The sequence below is a fragment of the Lissotriton vulgaris genome, chromosome 7, assembly GCF_964263255.1.
Source record: "Lissotriton vulgaris chromosome 7, aLisVul1.2, whole genome shotgun sequence".
Taxonomy (NCBI): domain Eukaryota; kingdom Metazoa; phylum Chordata; class Amphibia; order Caudata; family Salamandridae; genus Lissotriton; species Lissotriton vulgaris.
Genome location: NC_141695.1, coordinates 173053893 through 173074812, shown reverse-complemented (window position 1 = coordinate 173074812; position 20920 = coordinate 173053893). Strand labels below are relative to the sequence as shown.

The 20920-nt window shown below is 46.6% G+C and overlaps 1 protein-coding gene across 1 annotated transcript; it reads right to left on the bottom strand.

Moving 5' to 3' along the window:
• Positions 1–202: 202 nt before the first annotated feature.
• LOC147701113 (putative G protein-coupled receptor 33) lies at positions 203–20002 on the bottom strand. The gene is made up of 2 exons (XM_086929890.1): positions 19890–20002; positions 203–4502 (listed from the first exon to the last, which is right to left on the bottom strand). The coding sequence occupies exon 2, from the start codon at positions 4496–4498 to the stop codon at positions 3023–3025; it is 1476 nt and encodes a 491-aa protein (XP_086786016.1). The 5' UTR covers positions 4499–4502; positions 19890–20002; the 3' UTR covers positions 203–3022.
• Between the last annotated feature and the right edge of the window lie 918 nt (positions 20003–20920).

The window sequence follows — 20920 nt, the reverse complement described above, 5'->3', positions numbered from 1 at the left end:
TTGTTGCAGATTTTCATAGTTTCAAACATGATCAGTAAATGTAATCCTCACAGTCCTACCACTGAGGTAATTCTCTTTCCAGGGTATTTCATTCAAAGTAAGAGATGGGTTACACAGAGGAGTATCACATTTCTATTGCCTTATACTCAGGGCCACTAAACACCGTCTGTACAGAGGGATCACCTCTTTCATATCACCTCAACACACAAATACAGAAATAAGCAACAGAAAGGGGGGCAGTCAGCCTTTGCTAAAGGCCTTCCACTGTGTGACAACATGAGGCTCCATATTTCGAGTAACATATGATCTATTCAACCTAGAAAACTATTTTTTTATGTTAAACTCTACAGACTTTGTAGCAAATGATGGATTATGAGGCAAATGCGTAAAATCCATATGGACACAGAAACTGTTGCAAACGCAAATAGCATAATTCCAGTGGCCCTGCTTTTAGCCTGCACATGCTTAGAAAAACTGCAAGTACCAGAATCCTCTGTGGCGGTCTATGAAATTTTTCAATGAAGTTGACAACTGTGAGAGAGAATCAACAGATGTTTTTAATCACATAAGTAGTTGTATAACAATTTACACACTGGTTATCAGCTTTTGCACGCTGCTAGTTATGGTGTGAAGCCAAATGAAGACTGTAGGCCTGATTTGTTCACTGGGAAAAGTTTTGTTAGATGCAATATGCCTAATCCATTTATTATAAAATGTTATGACAAAGGCAGTAGCCCTGGTTTATTATTGTGAAAAGCATTTGTTAAAATCAATACGTCTCTAATGGGACATGGTTATAACACTGCTCTAAAGCCTTTAGGCAATCATTTTCTTACGCAGATTTTCACAGATAACAGTAGTAGGCAAGGGATTTGGTGTTGGTGACTGATTTGACAAAATTGTGGAGACAGGTGATTTGCATTAAAGATAATCCTTGATCGGTTTATATAGATTTTGTTTTAGATGGCTGTAATTTTGGATATATTTGCAATTTTCTGATGGTTACCTTGTAGGAAAGCTAATGCCTAACACACTTGATTTATTTATTATGGAGCACATGTTAAAGCTAATAGGCCTGTAAGGTTGAATTGTTATTGCGTTCTGTTAAAGCTTGCAGGTGCATTTTGTTACATGCAATCTCACAGATTTGTTTTTAGGCAAGGCGTTTTGTGTTTATTGCCCCCTTGAAAAACCTTAGGGGTGTATGATAGTGTCTTGTTGGCACTGGTCAACTGGACAGTTGCCGAAATCCAAGACAGTAAATCCTTATCTCCTTGTATTGAGCCTTTGTGCCCATTCAAAATTAGGGGCCAGGGGAATGAGCAACCCCTCTTCTATGGTCACAATAAGCCAGTTTTGGGGGCCGCTCATCTACCACTGTGAATATAGCCTGCTTGGCTGGTGAAACAATGAAGGCCCTGCCCAGGTGTATGCTAAAATGTGCCTGTTCATTAGTATGCCTCTTGGAAGATAAGTACGTTCCAGAGCACAACCCCATGGTCCTCCAGATGGACATTTACCATGCCCAAGGCCTCAATCTCAGCTCTGGGAGCAATTTCACAGCTCATCAAGGGAGCTGTTGAGCTGCTGTTTAACAGTTGGGCTCATGCAAATGGGGCTTTCAGAGGCTTTAGACATTGAAAACTTAACTTTCAAAACGTTTTTTTTCCAAAATAGTTATTACAAGTCTGACTTCATTAGTGTATTGGGCTTGTAATCAATATTAAAAATAGACAAAAAATAATATTTGCAGCCGCTTTCTAGCTGAGATAACATCACTAAATTTAACAGTGTACCTCGGTGCTTTCCAATGGAGCAGCCAGCCCTACTACAGTTAAAATAGCTTTTAGGGCCTTTTCACTGTAGGGACATGTTTACCATTAAACTTTTAAATACCATGCATCTTACTTTATGGGCAGTGGGGGTGACTAATTCATTTTTAAATGGCAGGCTTGGACCTGCCAAATGGGGCGATTTTGACAGGTCAAACAAACATGTTTACATTGTCACTGCAGAGAGTGGCACAATAGGTGCTTCAGCCCCTGATGACATTTAACCTACAGGCCCTGGGTACACTTTGTACTGTATACTCAGGATTTACAGGTAAATTAGATATGCCATTTAGAGGTGTGCCAATGTTATCATATTGAAAGGTGAGCAAAGATACTTTACCACTACATAGCAGGTTTTAACTGAGTTGCTACAGCCAAATAAATGGTCAAGGCAAAAATCTGGGAGTACACTATGTAGAAGACGGCCTTCTCCTACACTCTCCTTTTCTCATCTGTCTCTCTTTCCCCTGCCAATCTCTCTCTGTCTATCGTTCCCTACACATCCACTGTGCATGCTGTAATTAACCTCTAGAAGCAGCAGAAAGTGACAGAATCAAAGAGGTAGCCATGGGTCTTCAGAAACCATCCATCAATGGTTCCAGCTCCCCAGGGAATTGCCCTGTCCAGTCCTGCCTCATCTTAGATAGGATTACAACACGTTTGCCACTCACACGCAGCTATAACCCCCTCATATAGTTTTCCTTTATTTCATTAAATAGTCTCTCGAAAAGCACTTTTCAAATCAAATGAAGTGGCTTTAGAGAGAAAATAGAAATTGCGAACCCGTTTGATGAAAACATGATACATCACTGTAGTCAAATCCAGTTCCAGTCTGAAAGTCTCCAATGATGTGGAACGTCATAGACCAAGTTAATACTTCCATAATTGGGATTATTAGTCACTGTTTCTCCCAAATATGTCTAGGATTTTAACAGTGCAAAGGCAGCTCTTTTACAACCCTTTTGGGGAGCTGTTAGACCTCAGGCTCCTATTATCAGTATCTTATTTTTATCTTCATCGACTGCTGTGTTATGTGAGCTAGCATATTGTCTCAACACCAGTAACCTGATACAACACCAGTACAACTTACTCTTCGGTGAAGTAGATGAGGTTTTTAAAGATCATGCTACATCTTATTGCTTCAGTATTACAAGAAGTGTCAACCATATGTGATAAGCAGAAAAGACCATTCATGCAGAAGACTCTAACTGCGATAGATTGGTCACTCGGCTTTGGCTGGAGGTTGGGAACTCATGGAGCTTCGTCTCATTTTCCAAGTCATTATGTAGTGTTTCTTCAGCAAACGCTTTGCTGAACAAGGAATGGATGGATGCCTTGAACAGATCTCTAAATGTTTCTCCAATGAACAGGTACATGATTGGGGTACAGCCAGCATTGATGCAGCATAGCACTATGGTAAAGAACATAACCAGAAGGACAAGTAACTGGCTGACAGATTCTTGGTAGACGATCAAGCCGCTATATATATGGTAAGGCAACCAGCACACAAAGAAAGAGGTGACTGCGGTAGCAATCACCTTGAAGGGTTTGTTGGTCTTGTTGTGGTTCCCAGCCTTGAGTGTCACAGCTAATTTCAAATAGCATGCTATCATTATTGAGAATGGTAAAAGGAAACCCATCACAAGCCGGAGGATGAACATTGACAAATTGACCCTTCTCCTTAGGTCTTGTATCTCAGGAGTAATCCAATCATCAGAAAGGGCATAATCGTTGAAGCAGGTTATTTTATTGTTGTCAGCGACAAAGGTTTTTGGGAACACCAAGTAGGGTAAACTGAATGCTAAGGCCAGTATCCAAACAGAAAAGCAAACTATTGAAGCTCTTTTGTTTGTCCTGTGAGATTTGGTCCACAGCGGATCCACCACCAGCAGACACCGGTCAACACTGATGACTGTGAGCAGGAAGACAGATGCAAACATGCTGAAAGATACCACAAAGTTGACTAGCTTGCAGAGAGTTGTTCCAAAGATCCATTGGCAATCCATCAGCAAAAAGATGGCATAAAATGGAATGACCAAGGTGAAAAGCAGGTGAGCTGAGATGAGGTGCTGGAACCAAATGGTGCTGGCCGTCGGCTTCATCTTCCAACCCAAAATCCACAGATAGACGCTGTTCCCCAGAATCCCAATAATGAATGTGATAAAAAGGAACACGGATAACAGAATGGAGAGGACGGCTACGCATTCAGGAGCGGAGGGCCCGTTGCTGTCCGGTGATGTTACAGATTCAAGAATAGAGACCAGGGTGGAGTCACCAGAAATGCCAATATCAACAGTTGTGGAGTTCATGTAATCCAACATGGTTGAGTCCTCTGATGTAACAACAGCAATAGCTGTTGATTTCAGGGTTTCCGAAACTGTGGTCCAGGACAATTCTTCTGATGTGGCATGAGTACTATAGGCGTAGTTAAGAGATTCCAGGAGAGGGGCCAGTGTGGATTCTATTGATGTGACCATATGGCCAGGTGTGAAGTGCACAGATTCCCCCACAGTTGCCAGGGAGGAGACTTCTGATGCAATGCTCTCACCAGGTGTCAAGGTCTTAGATTCCAGGAGAGTGGTCGCAGTGGATTCTTCAAAAACCGTAACATCACTATAAGTGGACGCTTCGGACAGAGAGGAAAGTGTCATCATTCTGTCGTCCATAATTCTATTGGGAAGAAAAGTGCAAGAGACTGCAGTCAAACCAAATAACTTCAATATAGATGCTTTTTAAAGCTTGAATATTAAACCGTTTTGTCAAAAGTCATATCAATGTGTTGTACATGGTTTAAGCCTTATTTAAATGTTATCCCCAAACTGAAAAATCATATTTTATGTACAGATGAGACAAGGCATATCTCAATAGCACTTAGTTTTCTCACATCTTAAATATAGTGCATATTTTTAGACTCACAGGCAAAGAATAATAACTAAACGGTCTGACCTCCAAACTGATATATCTGCTGAAGTTTGAGATCCCAATGTCAGTTGGGTTCGCATCATACTATTTGGGAAAATGCAAAAGTTTCAACATATGATTACAAAAGTAACTTAATACACAAACTATCAAAAGTCTTATTAAAACAATTACAAACAAACTATCATCATCATCATCAGCAGCATCTTCATTTCGGCATCATGTGCCATAAAAGGTACAGATAACATTGGATAAAAAACAGTAAATATTAAAATGTAAGCGTGCATAAAAACATATAAAAATGTAATACCGATATACACATTCTTGATCTAACTGACTCAGGATTTTCCATTATAGCAATTTTTTCATAAGTCCCCATTCAGAAAATACCTCCTCTTGTGCCAGACAGACCCCAAATATTTGGCTAAAGCAAAAACAATGTGGCCAGATAGGTCAGTCTTTAGAACCCTGTATGCTTGCAGGCAGCGGGAAAAACCCAAGTTTTTGCATAATGTGACAATCCATTTTCTCCGCGCCTGCACATATGCACTACAAAAAAAACCAATATATGCAAATCAGTTTCTTGGTCAGATTTGCATCCGGGGCAATAAGACGGGGATGAGTCAGCCCATTTACTGGTGAGGGCACGTAGCGGTAAGCTACCATACCTCCATTGGAGATACAGTTTCCTAATTGATGTTGGGGCTATAATGTCTAGGATGATTTCAAACCTATAAATATCCTTAATCATTAAAAAAGATGACGTTAGGGTACCAGGGAAAGTTCCCTGCATATGGATAGCCAATTTACTTTCCTGGTACAGGGTGATAAGCTGCCTCCGTGTAACCCTGGGGCAAGTTCTAAGCGGGTCAAGCCATAGGGTAGGAATCCCTAGTTTCATTAGTTCTTTCTTAATGAAATTTAACCAAGGGATTTTCCCAATGTTTGGAAAAGTGAGAATTTCTTGCAGTTCCACCCTATAGCTGGCTAACTCAGGCAAGTCAAGTCAAGTCAAGTGATTTATATAGCGCGCTACATACCCAGAGGGTCTCAAGGCGCTTGAGGAAGGGTGGGGAATTACTTGTCGAATATCCAGGTTTTAAGTTGCTTTCTGAATGTAAGGTGGTTCTGAGTGAGGCGAAGGTGAGTGGGAAGTGAGTTCCAGGTTTTAGCTGCCAGGTAGGAGAAGGATCTGCCTCCCATGGTAGTTTTGTTGATGCGAGGGACAGTTGCAAGGGCTTGGTTGGAGGATCGTAGGTGGCGGGAGGGGGTGTAGAAGGAAAGTCGTGAGTTGAGGCATTCGGGTCCAAGTTCGTAGAGTGCTTTGTGTGCATGGGTTAGGAGGCGGAAAGTAATCCTCTTGTTAACGGGGAGCCAGTGGAGGTTTTTCAGGTGTCCAGAGATGTGGTCTTTACGCGGGATGTCTAGTATGAGTCTGGCTGAGGCGTTCTGGATGCGTTGGAGTTTTTTCTGGAGTTTTGCGGTGGTACCGGTGTATAGGGTGTTTCCGTAGTCCAGGCGGCTCGTGACCAGTGCGTGGGTGACCGTTTTTCTAGTTTCGGTGGGGATCCAGCGAAATGTTTTTTTGAGCATGCGAAGAATATTGAAGCAAGAAGATGAGACGGCGTTGACTTGTCTGTTCATAGAGAGTGAGGAGTCCAGGATGACACCTAAGTTCCGTGCGTGGTCCGTCGGGATGGGTGCTTTTCCAAGGGCCTCTGGCCACCAAGAGTCATCCCAGGCGGAGGGGGAGGTACCAAGGATGAGGACTTCAGTTTTGTCGGAGTTCAGTTTTAGACAGCTGTACTTCATCCACTCGGCTACTTCTTTCATTCCTTCATGTAGGTTGGTTTTGGCGGTGTTGGGGTCTTTGGTGAGTGATAGTATCAGTTGAGTGTCATCAGCGTAGGAGATGATGTTGAGGTTGTGTTGGCGTGCGATGGCCGCGAGGCGGCTCATGTATACGTTGAAGAGGGTGGGACTGAGTGAAGATCCTTGTGGCACGCCGCAGATGACTTCGGTAGCTTCTGATTTGAATGGTGGAAGGCGGACTCTCTGAGTTTTTCTGGCAAGGAACGACGTGATCCATTCCAGTGCTTTTCCTTGGATTCCGATGTTTCTGAGGCGTTGTATTAAGGTGCTATGACAAACTGTGTCAAAGGCTGCGGAGAGGTCGAGGAGGATGAGGGCGGCTGTGTCTCCGTTGTTTAGCAGAGTTCGAATGTCGTCTGTTGCTGGGATGAGTGCGGTCTCAGTGCTGTGTTTGGCTCGGAAGCCGGACTGTGAGGAGTCGAGGGATTTGTTGGTTTCGAGGAAGGCGGCGAGCTGGTTGTTGACAGCTTTCTCGATGACTTTGGCCAGGAATGGAAGGAGCGAGATAGGGCGGTAGTTTTTGAGTTTGGTGGGGTCAGCGGTGGGTTTCTTCAGAAGGGCGCTGAGTTCGGCATGTTTCCAACTTTCCGGGAAGGTGGCGGAGTTGAGGGAGCAGTTGATGACGTCTCGGAGGTGCGGTGCTATAATTGAGTCTGCTTTGTTAAAGATGTGGTGAGGGCATGGGTCTGTGGGGGATCCTGAGTGGATAGAGTTCATCAGGCGGATGGTGTCCTCAGTGGAGATTGTGTTCCAGTCATTGAAGAAGTTCAAGAGGGGTGGGGGTCCTGCAGAGGGTTGGGTGGGTTGGTCTTCGGGTCGGTTGTCGAAGCTGTTGTGGATGTCTGCAATCTTGTTGTGGAAGAATGAGGCTAGGAAGTCGCAGAGGGCTTGAGAGGGGGTGATGTCGTTGGAGTTGGCTGAGGGGTTGGTAAATTCCTTTACGATGTTGAATAATTCCTTGCTGTTGTGGGCGTTGCTATCTAGTCGGTCCTTGAGAGCGGCTTTCTTGGCATTCCTGATCAGTTGGTGGTGTATACGGGTGGCGTTTTTGAAGGCGTCCTTGGTGCTGGTGTTTGGGTCTTTTTTCCAGGCCTTCTCAAGGGAGCGACAGAGTTTCTTAGATTTCTTAAGATCATCGTTGAACCAGGAGGCCTTCTTGCTGCCTAGTTTGATTTGACGTTTTTTCAACGGTGCTAGGATGTCGGCGCTGTTGGATAGCCATTGGGTGAGGTTAATGGCTGCTTGGTCGGGGTTTGAGGAATGGGCAGGGGGGTTTTGAAGAAGCGATGAGGAGATCTGGTCGATGGTGATTTTGTTCCAGTTTCTTCGCAGAGTGGGTTGAGGATGGTTGTTGGTTGTGGTCTTGTTGTAGGTAAAGTGAACGCAGCTGTGGTCTGTCCAAAGGAGAGCTGTGGTGTGGCTGAAGGAGACATGTTTGCTGGAGGTGAAGATAGGGTCGAGTGTGTGACCTGCGATGTGGGTGGGGGTAGTGACAAGTTGTTTAAGTCCGAGGTTGGCGAGATTGTCCAGAAGGGTGGTGGCGTTGCGGTCGTTGTTCTTTTCAAGGTGAAAGTTGAGGTCTCCCAAAAGAATGTAATCCTCGGAGGGGAGGGCGTGTGGGGTAATGAAGTCTGTGATGTCCTCACTGAATTGTTCACGGGGTCCTGGTGGCCTGTAGAGGAGGGTGCCTCTGAGTGTGGTCTTGGGGTCGATGTGGATCTGGAAGTGAAGGTGTTCAGTGTTGGCGAGATTGACGTCTGAGCTGGTTGAGATGTGGATGGATTTCCTATGGACGATAGCGATGCCTCCTCCTGTGTGGTCGGTCCGGTCCTTACGGATGATCTTATAGCCTTCCGGGATGGCAATGGTGATGTCTGGGGCTGATGTGGAGTTCATCCATGTTTCTGTTAGGAAGGCGACATCTGGAGAGATGGTGTCTAGTAGATTCCAGAGGTCGATGGCGTGCCTGTGGACTGAGCGGGTATTGAGCAGGATGCATTTTAGGTGGTTGGTGTCAGGTCTCTGTTTAGTGTTAGTGGATGTGGAGTTGGTCTTGGTGCCGTCAAACTTGCAGGAGTTGCACGTGAAGGGTCTATGGGTGTGTCCGGGGGCGGCTTGAGCGCAGTCGGAGAGTCGGCCGGGGTTAAGGGCTAGGAGGGTGGATGCGGCGTAAGTAGTGCGGGAGGGGTAGGTGGGACGGGGGCCAGGGGGTGTGGCGCTGGGCGCGGTCCAGGCGTAGACGGGCTTACCTTTGGCGCACCTTCGGCGCGACCGCTGCACGTGAACGCTGCGCGGAAGTTCATCAGTCATATAAGGAGTTGGGGGGGAGGGGCGAGGGCGGAGCAGCTGGGAGGCGGGGTGGATATCCGAGGAGGGGATACTAAACAACAACAAGGTACACAACAAGGTAGTAAACAAAATGGCAGTCGGGGCACACACTTGCAATGACACACTAAAAATTACTATTAGGGCACAGGAAGACACGATAGTTAAAGCGAGGCACCTCAGATAAAGCTCAGCGTTGCAGCACGCTGTGTTAGTATGCTAATTAGTCCGATATGGACTAGCGCTACTCTGCTCTGCAAAAGTAAGGAGCGCTATGAAAATAAATAAGTGGACAAATCGGGCGCAGCACAAAGCAGCAAAGCAGCTGAATGAATAAATGGGCAGGGGCAGTAAATTGGGCACAGCACAGCAGATGCAAGAACGATACCGCAGTGAGGTCGGGGAGGCAGCGTGATGAGGAGCGGCCGTCTCTGACTAGTCAGGATGGTCACAGAGGTCGTGTGGACAGACCGAGCCTGATGCACTGTGGGAGGGCGGAGCAGCTGGGAGGCGGGGTGGATATCCGGGGAGGGGATACTAAAGAACAACAAGGTACACAACAAGGTAGTAAACAAAATGGCAGACGGGGCACACACTTGCAATGACACGCTAAAAATTACTATTAGGGCACAGGGAGACACGATAGTTAAAGCGAGGCACCTCAGATAAAGCTCAGCGTTGCAGCGCGCTGTGTTAGTATGCTAATTAGTCCGATATGGACTAGCGCTACTCTGCTCTGCAAAAGTAAGGAGCGCTATGAAAAAATAACAAGGGTCGCAAGCCCATATCTTCATCCAGAGGTCTCAAAGCCAGATCGAGTCTAATAGGCAGCAGGGGTGTGCTAGAAGGTAGTAATAGGAGCTGTCTGATAAAATTGTTCTCGGTTACTACCAGATCCCGGTTACACGTGTGGCCCCAAAGTTCACTACCATACATAGCCGCTCCCCTGGCTTGTTCTCTGTAAATCTCTAGGGCGGGACCCACCGGCTTAAAGGTGGATTTATTCTCGGCGACTAATTTGGTAATTCTGCCTGCTATTTGGGCCAGCTTTAATTGCGCTTTCTCCCGTTGGTGTGCTCATGACATTTTTTCGTTTAGGGTAATCCCTAAGTAATCAAAGGTTCGAACCCTCTCCAGCTTATTGGATCCAATACAAGGGTTGGAGCGAACTATAGATGGGGGATTGAAGACCATATATTTGGTCTTCAAAGCATTGATCTCTAGGCCGTGATATTTACAAAAAGCCTGAAATCAGCTGAGAACGCGCTGAATTCCCATTGGAGACTTGGAGAGCAGCAGGGTGTCATCCGCAAACATGATTGCGGGCACTCTGCTGCCTCCAAGTTTGGGAGCATCAGCATTCTCAACACCATTCAAGTGCGCTATTACCCCGTTGACAAAGAGGCAGAACAGGGTGGGTGCCAGCACACAACCCTGCCTAACCCCCCTGTCAACAGGGAATTTGTTGGAGAGTGTCCCTTCCCGGCCACTTTTTACTTGGGCGTAATTATCAGTGTGTAGTCTGATAATCATAGTTAGTAAGTATTGAGGGACCCCTAGACCAGAGAGCACGGACCAAAGTTTCATCCGCAGTACTAGATCGAAGGCCGCTCTTTGGTCAACGAATACAGTGTAGAGGCTGCCACCCTCCAACTGTACCGTTTTCCAAAATATCATGGTAAGTCGGAAGACTTGATCTACAGTGGACATTTTGTTCCTGAAACCCGCCTGGTATGTGCTCAGGACTGAGTGGTCTTCGGTCCATTCGAGTAAACGATCCAAGATCAGCCTAGCGAAGATCTTTTGGGGGACGTCTATTAGACTAATAGGCCTGTAGTTAGCTGGAAGCAGAGAAGAACCCGTCTTGAGGATGGCCACAATCTCTGCCCCCAGCCAAGTAACAGGCAAAACGGTGATGGATCAAGCCCGGATCTTTGGACTGGGTAAGAATGGTCTGCTTAATTCAGACACTCTGTTCATCACCACCCCCTTTTCTGAATAATTTGTGTCCACCATAAGCGTGGAAGGGTATACTCAGATGTGAGTCCCTAGCTCATTGCACCATCAGGATTCAAGCAAGCCGGGCCGAAGACGGCTGAAATGCCAGAAACCGGTCCCCGGTAGCTTGTTTCCTTCCCAGTATAAGAATTGGCTTGGTAGTTTGGTCTGCCCTGTTCCAATGATGCACTGGGCCAGGGTTAGACTAATTTGCATATAGCCAAGTTCTGAGCTGGGATGGTGCAGTGAGCTAAAAAACGGTGATGGATCAAGCCCGGATCTTTGGACTGGGTAAGAGTGGTCTGCTTAATTCAGACACTCTGTTCATCACCACCCCCTTTTCTGAATCAAGTAACAGGCACCGGCATCCCCTCCAGGATTGCGTTAAATAGAACCTGTAGATATGGGGCCCAGATCGTAGGTTCGCTTTTAAATTGGTCACCGGGGAGTTTGTCCAGCCCAGGTGCTTTTTCAGTAGCAAGTCTAGCAATAGCTGCGCCTACTTCTGCCAGACTAATTTTATCCGTGTCCAGAAGTGGCGTAGTGGTCGTGCCTGTCATTAAATCCACTTGAGCCTGATCGGGGACCATGTCAGCCTCGGTGTATAGGGATCTGAAATGGTCCTCCCACACATTAGGTGCGATATTAGCCTCCACTGCCGGGGCAGGGTCAGCCGAGCCGTTTTTGACGATCTGCCAAAATTTCCTGGCGTCTTGGTTTTTGAGCGCATATGTCATGTCTGCCCAATTACTATAATCCCATTCAGTCTTGGCGTTAGCAATGAGGCATTTATACTCCCGTCTCTTAGTTCTTACCAGGGAGATGTTATGCTGCTGCTTCATCGCCGCTAATAGATCGGTTTTAGCCTTTCTACAGGCAGCATTAAACCATGGAGCACTAGTCCCCCTTCCTTTACCTCTACGCTGCTTCTGCTCCGGATTCAGAACATCAGCTAAAGTGGAGCACATCTCAAGATGGAGTACGCCAAGTTCTCTGTAAGTCTCCTCAGGCGAGAAAGGGAGGGACATAAGGTTGCCGACTTTTTGTAAAACAGGAACAACCTTTGCATACAGCCTCTGGATGTCCTGGGGATTTCCTGCAATTTTAGATCAAGCGAACTCTACGCCGGTTTGTAGATAAAATCAATCTCGGGTCTGCACAGTCACCACCGCCCTGTTTTTGTGTGGTTACCCCCGGGATAAGGATTTTTAAAATCAGCGCATTGTGGTTGCTGTCGACTCGAGGTATTACATTAAAGTCCACAATTCTGTCCCATTCGGAAATTTCCAAGAATATATAATCCAGTCTAGAGTTGTGCCCTTGTTTGTTAAAAGTGGGTTTAGGTGGTATGTCCCCACTCACCCGACCATTGCAAGCCCTTAAAGAATTTGCTAAAGTTAGGCAGGTAATTTGCATTGCCAATGGCGACCAAGACTTCACAGATGGGCCAGCCAGTTTCAGGATTCCCCATTGTTCTTCTTCCACGTTGGATGTGCCTTCTAAAAATGATGGAAGGGGCTCAAATTGGCAATTAAAATCTCCCCCAACCACGTATGGGGTGTCCTTGGGGAGGGTACTCAAAAACCGCGCTAGTTCCTCGATGGTACTAGAAACTTTTGTTTCACTCACTGGTCTTGAATAGACATTTATCAAAGCCAACTTAATTAAATCAGGCCATTCTAGGAGTACACATTGGACGTCTAGTGAGTTAGTTGGTAAAACCCTTGCTTTACAGCCCAGGTGGGAAGCCACCCAAATAAGCAGTCCACCTGACGGGCAGCCCTTCCCCTTCCAATTCGCCCCAATTGAGAATGTGTCAAATCCTACACGCAGATGGTCCTCTCTTGCCCATGTCTTTTGGAAGAGGCAAACATCCTGTGAGTCTATGAATGTCCCCCAATCAGGTGAGTCCGGTTTGTTAGCTATACCAGCCAAGTTCCATGAAAGGAGGGAAATGGGGCCCCTATCGCAAGGGTCTGCACTAGGACAATTAATCATCCCATTTACATCTAAACCACCCAAGCCGGACATAGGCTGCAGAATTATTTCGTCATGGGAGGAAGGATTTCTCTTAGTAGTGGAATAGTCTTTGCTCGGCCTGGGACTGGTGGGAATTCTGGGCTCACAGTGCCCTTCTATTACCTCCCTAAAGGCTTTTTGATCCCCCCTCCACCCCCACTAGGGAATTACTAAAATTTGGCTGTCAGTCCACCATATCAAGGCAACTAAACCTGTTGGCGGTCCGTAAGCCACCCCAGTTGCCCCTGTATGCTTGTTCCCTAGAGCCTTGTACACCCCAACTGCCCCAATTTTCATTCCTGGAGGGACGCCCTACTGTGTACCAGTTACTGTTGTTGTTCCAATTACATTTTGATCCGCTCCTGGGGGGATAGAAAAAGGAGAGGGGTTGTGTTGCAATCCCCTCATAGCTATCCTGAATGTTCCAGTTGCATATGTACTCAACAGTATGAGGGTCCATAAAATTAACGTTAATTAATTAACGTTTTTCTTTCATATCCCACCCATGCTGCCCTACGCACTGTCAAGATCTTACTAGTGAGGTTTAGAGGTAGGGGCCTGTTTGTATTTAACCAATACTGAACTTTGTTTTTTAGGGACCAGTTAGGTTCCTCCTCTACTTCACTCAGTTCAGGGACCCCCGTCATGACCACCACATAGGGGCTTGCCTCAGGGGGCAAGTTAACCGGTCGTCTCCTATGTGGGCCGCTGCCATTACTGGTCTTATTTGGCTGCAACGTGTGGTCCCTGGGGAGAGAGAGCCCCTCTTTCCGCGGGGTAACACGGGTTTGTGTTTTGGGTGCTATTGCCTTCATGGCGTTGGAATCAGACTTGAGTTGTGTATTGGTCGCAATTGCTAAGGATTTTTTTTATAACAGGGGCAGCGGGTTTGACTGGGTTTGTGCTTGAGTTAGTTCCCCCTACTTTATTAGGCCCCCTTGGATTTACTTTTTTTTTAGCATCGCACATGTCCGCTAACTGTTTTTCAATGCTAGCTAATCTTGTGTCAATAGGGGTGAGGTAGAGTTTAAAAAGTTCAGCAATCCTAGGTAGGAGTGCAATGTTTACCTCATCATCCCTGACACTAATCCTATCAGAAATGTCTGCGCCTCCTGTGATCACACTGGGGGTTGCTTCGTTTGTAGGAGAGATACCAGGGGGATCAATGGCTATAGACAGGTTTTGGTCAGGTACCGGGGGGGGCTTTCTAGATTGTTTACCCCTATCTCTTTTATTTTTGGGGTTAGGTTTTTTAAGAATAGTTTTTTTTGGAATGGCTCCCTCCCTCCTGGCCTTCAGCTGGCTATTACTCAGATTAGTAGGAGGAGTAATATCAACTAGATCTTGGGTGTTATTCATGTCCACACTTGTTTGGGGATCTAGTGAAAGATGGGAGACTGATAAGTCTACCATAGCAGGTAGGCTCTGTCTATGGGCGTGAATGTCTGCCTGGGATGTTATAGGGGTTTCTTGTGTATCCCGGACCTTAGCTTGTTCGGGAGTTTTGGCAGTGGCGAACTGACCCATAGAGGATCTTTTTGCAGACACTAGGTCTTGGGATACTCTTCTTTCCAAGGAAGAGATTTCCTGATTATTAAAGGAATTAGCCCTTAGAAGGAAGTTGTCTAATGTACCAGATTGTGGAAGACCCCCCGCAGCAGTTTTACTTCTAGTCCCTCTCGTACTCATAATTACTAGGATTAATGACTGACCCACAGGACTCAATGATATAAGTATTCCTAGTATGGCAAAAACGTGTAAAACTAAAAGGAACCAAAGATCTGCCTATGGGTTAAAAGAAGTCCTGGAGTTAGGAGGGTGGCCCAGCCCGGCCTTACACGGCCTCTAATGGGCTACAACGGGCCCGCCCTTGGCCCGGGCTTAGCCCTGTGCTTGGTCCCGCGCGCGTCCCGCGTGCGCGTTGCTATTACTCCTTTTATGAGAGGAGTCGCAGGAGGGGGCAGGAAGAGGACCAGCTGCAGCCGATCAGCACCGCTGGGCAGGCTGGTCCTCACAGTCCCACCTCTGTCCGTGTGCAAGGCAGGCAGTGGGAGCAAAGTCCTCCGGTTCCCAAGGAGTCAGGCCAGCAGAGTTCCAGAACCAGCGAGCGGCTCCCGCGAAGCGGGGGCCGCGAGAAGTAGCATAGTGGCCAGGTGGCAGGACACAGCGGTGAGTTCAGCGAAGGTACAATCCTTTACAGGGACCCACCGAACACAGGCGCTGCACGATATTTTAGGCAGGAGGGGGCGGGAAGAGGACCAGCTGCGGCCGATCAGCGCCGCTGGGCAGGCTGGTCCTCGCAGTTCCGCCTCTGTCCGTGTGCAAGGCAGGCAGTGGGAGCAAAGTCCTCCGGTTCCCAAGGAGTCAGGCCAGCAGAGTTCCAGAACCAGCGAGCGGCTCCCGCGAAGCGGGGGCCGCGAGAAGTAGTGTAGTGGCCAGGTGGCAGGACACAGCGGTGAGTTCAGCGAAGGTAGCAATCCTTTAACCTGATTTAGAGAACGAAAACATACATTTTGCAGTGGAATCGGTGAACCATCTTCCATGCTTTCACCACCATATCTGCCAGGGCTAGGCGGACGCCGAGCCATACTCAGGGCTAGGTGGATGACAGGTAACCTGCCAGGAGAAACTTCTGCAGTTCCTCCATGAGGTTTGCCAATGTAAGAGAATTTAGACTTACATGATGTTGAGCAGTCACCTCATCTGGGGAGGCTGATCTACCAATGTGGCTGGACGTGGAAGAACATGACAGTCACTTACAGGAAACTAACCATACATTCACTTACATGATAGGAGATATCTCCACGCATATTGATCCGAGAGCCTTCACAAGGGATCCTTACTTTGGTGGTCTTTTTCAGGGGCACACACTTTATGGTTGAAATTGCATCCACAGAGGCGGACACTGGAGGATATTTCAGAAAAGAGTTTCTGCATCAAAGTGGCTCCTTCCATAGGAGGTAGCTTTTAAAGGAGAAACCCACTGTTTCTTCAGCAGTCTCGGATGGGAGAGGTTTCTTTTGTACGCTTGTGTACATATAGTGATGCTGAGTGTATAATAATATATTTCTTGTTGCTCTGTTGGCTTGTCTTATAGCGTGTCTCACTGCAGACACACAGAGCAGTATGATGGACCACATTTAAATGGGCCTGCAGGGTTCAGCCAGATCTCTAGTCACCACTAGGGTTACTGCCCTTCTTTATGATACAAAATCTGAAATAAAGCCCCATCCACATTGAGAAGTAGCAATGATGCTTACAGCACGCTTCTCAGACATGACCATTTTTGGAAACAGAGCATAAAACAACTGCAAACCCCAGAAATAGGGCGGTGGCTTTAGCAGAGAGTGCTTGGATTTAAAAGTGTCAACCTCTTAAAGGGAGTAAATCACAGATGTCTATGGTTTGTCAGTACATATGCATTATTTTCGCAAACTCTGCTCTCTTGATAACAAGGAGAAATAGTGCAGACTATTCTGGCGTCATGTCACGCACAGATCACATTTTAAAATAGCGTAGGAGGTTAATGCACCTGCAGCAGAGATCTTTATTCTACCTGCTGTTCATAAGCTTAATGGTCATAACAGCTGAGATGATTACTTTGACCCTAGAGGAGCAGTTGCATGTTAACTTTTGGTCGGAAGTTTGTATTTTAGTAACATAATTAGGTTAATGCATTTGGTAGAAAAAATCTAAAATAACCTGCAAATTGCCAATTTTGGTAAAAAAAAATAGTTAGGATTAACGCACCGGCTGCAAATAGATGTATATAGCCTGCAGGGAACGTGCTTGAATTATTTCAAGTTTTCAATCTTATTTACGTTCTTCTGAATATTGATAAACTGAGTACCAGTGACTTAGGTAATAATTAACTCCTATTATAAAGTGCTAAATCAAATTTCATTTATATTATTAGCAATACAAATGTCATAATTAGCGTGATTACATATATAGATGTACAGAGATTACAGACCTATAGAGTTTATATAGAAGGGCACACTATACAGTCACACAGAGCTTCAGAAAGTAATCCCCTTTCATATCTCTTGGATTACTTATGAAGTGACAAGGGCGGCGTATGTTTGCTTCCTCCTGAAGGACTGCTGAGCCCAGAGGGAGGTCTGGTGCTGTTCAGATGGGTTTTCTTTGGCCTTCAATGTCTGTACCCAGCCATGGCTCACATCGTACAATTGCTGATTGTCCTTGAAGTGAGTCACGGAAAACAAAGGGTCCTTCAAATAGAAAATTCAATGACAATAAATATAGACTAGAATCAGTACTATATTATATTAGCGAAGTCCAGCCGGACTCCTGATTTAATGAATCAAAACAATTAGTAACAACCAAACACACAGTGATGGAGTGGGACACAGTCCTGTATTCTACAAAAACACAAAACAATTACAATTGGACAAACACATTTCAGGCAAAACAGGGAGTAGCTTATGGCCAATTCATGGGTAATTACTATCGCTCACTAGCATGCCTTGCTACCGGCACTTTCACGCTTGCATTCCCGCTGTGATAGTTTAATTTTGTGTTCATCACCTTGTTGGACCGGATAACTGCGTCTTATATGAATTGCTTCCACCACGCGCCTCATACCACAACTCACCACGACTCATTTCGTGCTGGTCGGCCTGGTTATCAGGAGGCGCAACTTTAGAGTTCAAACCCAGGCCTATGACCCCGCAGGTTCCGTACTCACCATCCACTTTTTGCTCGGCCACTTCACTCGTCACTCACTTTAGTAAGTCACATTGTAGCTATCACCGGGAGGTTATTGTTTCCCTACATATCCTTAATATTCCTTTGTTTCCTGCCTTCCTTCCCTCTTCTCCACAGGTAGCGTATTACTTCAGGCCAGTATTTTTTTCCTGTCCTGATGATGATCCTAGTATTTAGTCATGGATCGAAACGTCGTCGACTTGTTTAAACAGTGTGCACGTTAAACCAATGTGTTAAATCAAGTACAATTACTGTTTACTTAAAAAGCTTGGCCATATTATTTGCATTGGCCATAAGTTACTTCTTGTTAGCCGTAAATGTGTTTGTCCAATTGTTTTGTGTTTTTGTAGGATACAGGACTGTGTCCCACTCTATCACTGTGTGTTTGATCGTTACTAATTGGTTTGATTTATTAAATCAGGTGTCCGGCTGAACATCGCTAATATAATATAGTACTGATTCTAGTCTATATTTATTGTCATTGAAATTTCTATTTGAAGGACCATTTGTTTTCCGTAACTAGTTGATACCCAGGGTCCTTCCTACCTTGCGGGTTCCCTTGTTTATATTAAACATGTCCTTGAAGTGAGGCTGGGTCCACTGGGGAGGGCACCATGAGCCTCAATGACCCCAGGCTGACCTCTGATTTCTGCTCATCCTGGCTCAGCACTACTGACCACCCTTCACTTCATTTTAAAGTCTTCAGTAATCGTGAGTTACAGTAGTCAACAGCCAACTCGGGATTACAATGTCCACAGTAACTCCATGTGTCATGAGTAATTGACCAGGAGATTCCAACTGGTGAATGGGAATTACCCAGGGGAACTGGGGCCAGATCTAAGAATTCCGCTGGTAATTCGTCATGTCTAAGGGGACCCTCGGGTCACTACACATAATACCTAGTAGTAACCCTAACCTTCCGAGTAAGCAATTCCCCCAGGATTCGTAACTACGAGATGGAGGGACCGGTTACTGGGCCCAGAGCCCGGGTCCGGCCTAAGAACAGCACTAAACCGAACCCCCGTTCCGAGGGTCTATTCCTCGTATGGCAGTTCAGTGGGTTCGTGTTTTACCGTAGAGCTTCATGTATCACTTTATGCTACAGAGCAGCAGGCCTGGTCACGCTGCTCAGTGAGTTAGGGTGCTAGCTGGAGACATCCGTATGTGACCCACTACTGCAGAGCTTCGTAGGGCTCACTCAAGGGTTAATTTTACTGAGGCTGATAAAGCATATTATACTGAGTTGGACAACATTTGGTACCACACATATTTCAGTTTGTTCTGTGCTCTAAATAAATAATCATTATCGTTGTAAATATACATTTACACCGTGCGTGCATGTGCAGACGCACTTTCCTTGTCCCGCCTGAAGACGGGGTGCAGCCTTCTGCAGCCACTTGAATGGGTTCGTTAGTTTTATCACATCGCGTGCTTCACTGTTGGTGAATAATCTGTTCAGATGCTTGAGAAGCGTCATCACTTCCACAATGCTGCATCTCTCTCATCCCTTGTGGCGTGGGACACTGCAGACAGCGCGTCAGCCCACTCTTAAAGACTGCTGCCGTGTACGGGGGTTCGCACACCTGCTCTTACTAAAGATCCTTCATTTCACCCTCAGTGCACTTCTGACAAGAGATAATATTGATTTCCTTTTACGTCTGGAGCTCAGGAGGGAACTGGAGACATTTGAATGTTTCTTATATAATTTCTGCTTTTAAAGGTCGATGCTACTCCGTCTCGACTGCGGGGTCGTGGCCGGACCCACCCCTAACTCGCAGTCCCCAGTCCCGACCAGTGGTTCTTGGGGGTGCCACGATTCCTTTGGTGTTTCCCACCCCGGAATCTTGCCCTCCCCTGGCCAGTCCTGAGCTGCGGGCCTGTAGTGTGACAGCCCGTAGGACTCTACTTTGGGTGTTACCCCAACCCCAGTGGCGCTCATCCGCTTCAGACAGCTCTGCTCACCCTCCCTACACTTCAAGTGTGAGACTGGAGTAGTGTCATAACCCAGCTGTGGTGCCGCAGCTCGAGGTACTGGAAAAGCAGTAGGAAATAACAACTCTACCTTCTAGAGACACTGCCCGGCGACCACTCACTGTCCCTTCAGTTTTATACTAACTTGCGTTCCTGGTGATGAGCACGGTTTGTCGCCTGTGGCCCCTGCCTCGCTCTCCTCATGGTGTCTGATGGGGGCCTTACCTGGGGCTCTGGAGCTGGGTTTGATTCCTGCTTTGGAGACACAGCTGTGCCTGGCTGAAGTCCTGTCCGCCAGGGCTTCGCTCCTTGTCCTGGTCTGAACGCCACTGCCCAAGGATGCCAGGACCACAGGTTCTGTTTCACGCCTCCCCACGCACAGCACCGTGCAGAAAAGGGAAGTGACGCGCCGGAAGAGTAGCCAGTGATTGAGCCACCCGCCAAGGGCAGGCTGAGCCGTTGTGTCTCAATGTTTTGAGGCAAGTCTGTCCTAATCTCAACCCACAATTAATTTATTTCAGTGCTCTCTAGGGGAGATGGTGGGCAGATAATCCACTCCTTTCTGGTAGGACGGGACGGATGATGAGTACATTATGCAATATGGTGGTGGGGCAGTGTTTTATGTAAACAGACAGACACTGATCACTTGCAGGCTACAAGTCCTCTTTCTTGCAAGTCTTTCCACAAACGTGGAGGATTTTTATGTAGAGTACACAATTTAAGCACTTTCAAAGCCAATAGGTCCAGCATTAAAACCCAGTGAATCTTCTTTGATTGCTGAATCTCTGTGTGGAGTGAGAGGCTACAATAACAAATGAATCAACGTGTGGAGCAAGGGACGCGAGAGTGCCAGGGTGAGCGGCAAAGTGCATGCAAGGGGAGTGACCGAGGTGGGGTGCTCACAAAATCAAAATACCAACCTGCGACAATATGGAGTCCACAGTCAAAGTAAGCATAGGTGACATTAAGAGTTATAATTCTGTACTTCTCTGATATATATCTGCCTGGAAGAGTCAATGTGGTGGTCACAATATTCTTGTAGGTCTATATTGGAACATACAAACTTGGCAGAGGGCCTGATTTAGGTATTAGTGGGAAACCAGCGGTCCCTCCACGGTGGAGTATAGAAGTACTCCGCCAGCCTGATGGTATCCTGCCCACTGTGGGCTTGCTGAACCATTGTCTACATCAACAGACTGTTTCCCGTCGCGGTAGCGGCACACCTCCGTCGGCGAGTCAGTCTCCGCTGCTGGCTA

Coding starts and splice junctions, on each gene's coding strand:
- LOC147701113 (XM_086929890.1), bottom strand. CDS start 4,498: ATGGACGACAGAATGATGACACTTTCCTCTCTGTCCGAAGCGTCCACT.